Below are 231 nucleotides of genomic sequence, written 5' to 3'. Positions count from 1 at the left end.
CCTCCCTCACCCGGGTCCCCACCCGCTCGGCCGCGGACCTGGGGTGCTGTCCACCCGGAAGGTCTTGGTCCGGGCAGAAATGGAGTGGCTGGGCGCCGAGTCGAACACATACTTGGTAGATTTCTCTGGAAAGTAGTCGCCTGCGGGAGGACAGGGGCAGAGGGGGTGCTGGGAGGCCAGGACCCTCCTGCAGAGCCTGGCCCGTGCCGGGGCCTCAGGTGTGACCCCCAA

General features: G+C 68.0%; 1 protein-coding gene across 1 annotated transcript in view; it reads right to left on the bottom strand.

The window, feature by feature from the left end:
- Window positions 1–231, bottom strand: part of ODF3 (outer dense fiber of sperm tails 3) — a 3,381-nt gene that overhangs the window by 1,522 nt on the left and 1,628 nt on the right. The window contains exon 5 of the mRNA XM_005865644.2: window positions 39–140. Coding sequence (XP_005865706.1) covers window positions 39–140 — 102 coding nt within the window. The remainder of the gene's footprint in view (window positions 1–38; window positions 141–231) is intronic.

The sequence above is a fragment of the Myotis brandtii genome, unplaced genomic scaffold, assembly GCF_000412655.1.
Source record: "Myotis brandtii unplaced genomic scaffold, ASM41265v1 scaffold2089, whole genome shotgun sequence".
Taxonomy (NCBI): domain Eukaryota; kingdom Metazoa; phylum Chordata; class Mammalia; order Chiroptera; family Vespertilionidae; genus Myotis; species Myotis brandtii.
This window is presented reverse-complemented; position numbering and strand designations above follow the sequence as displayed.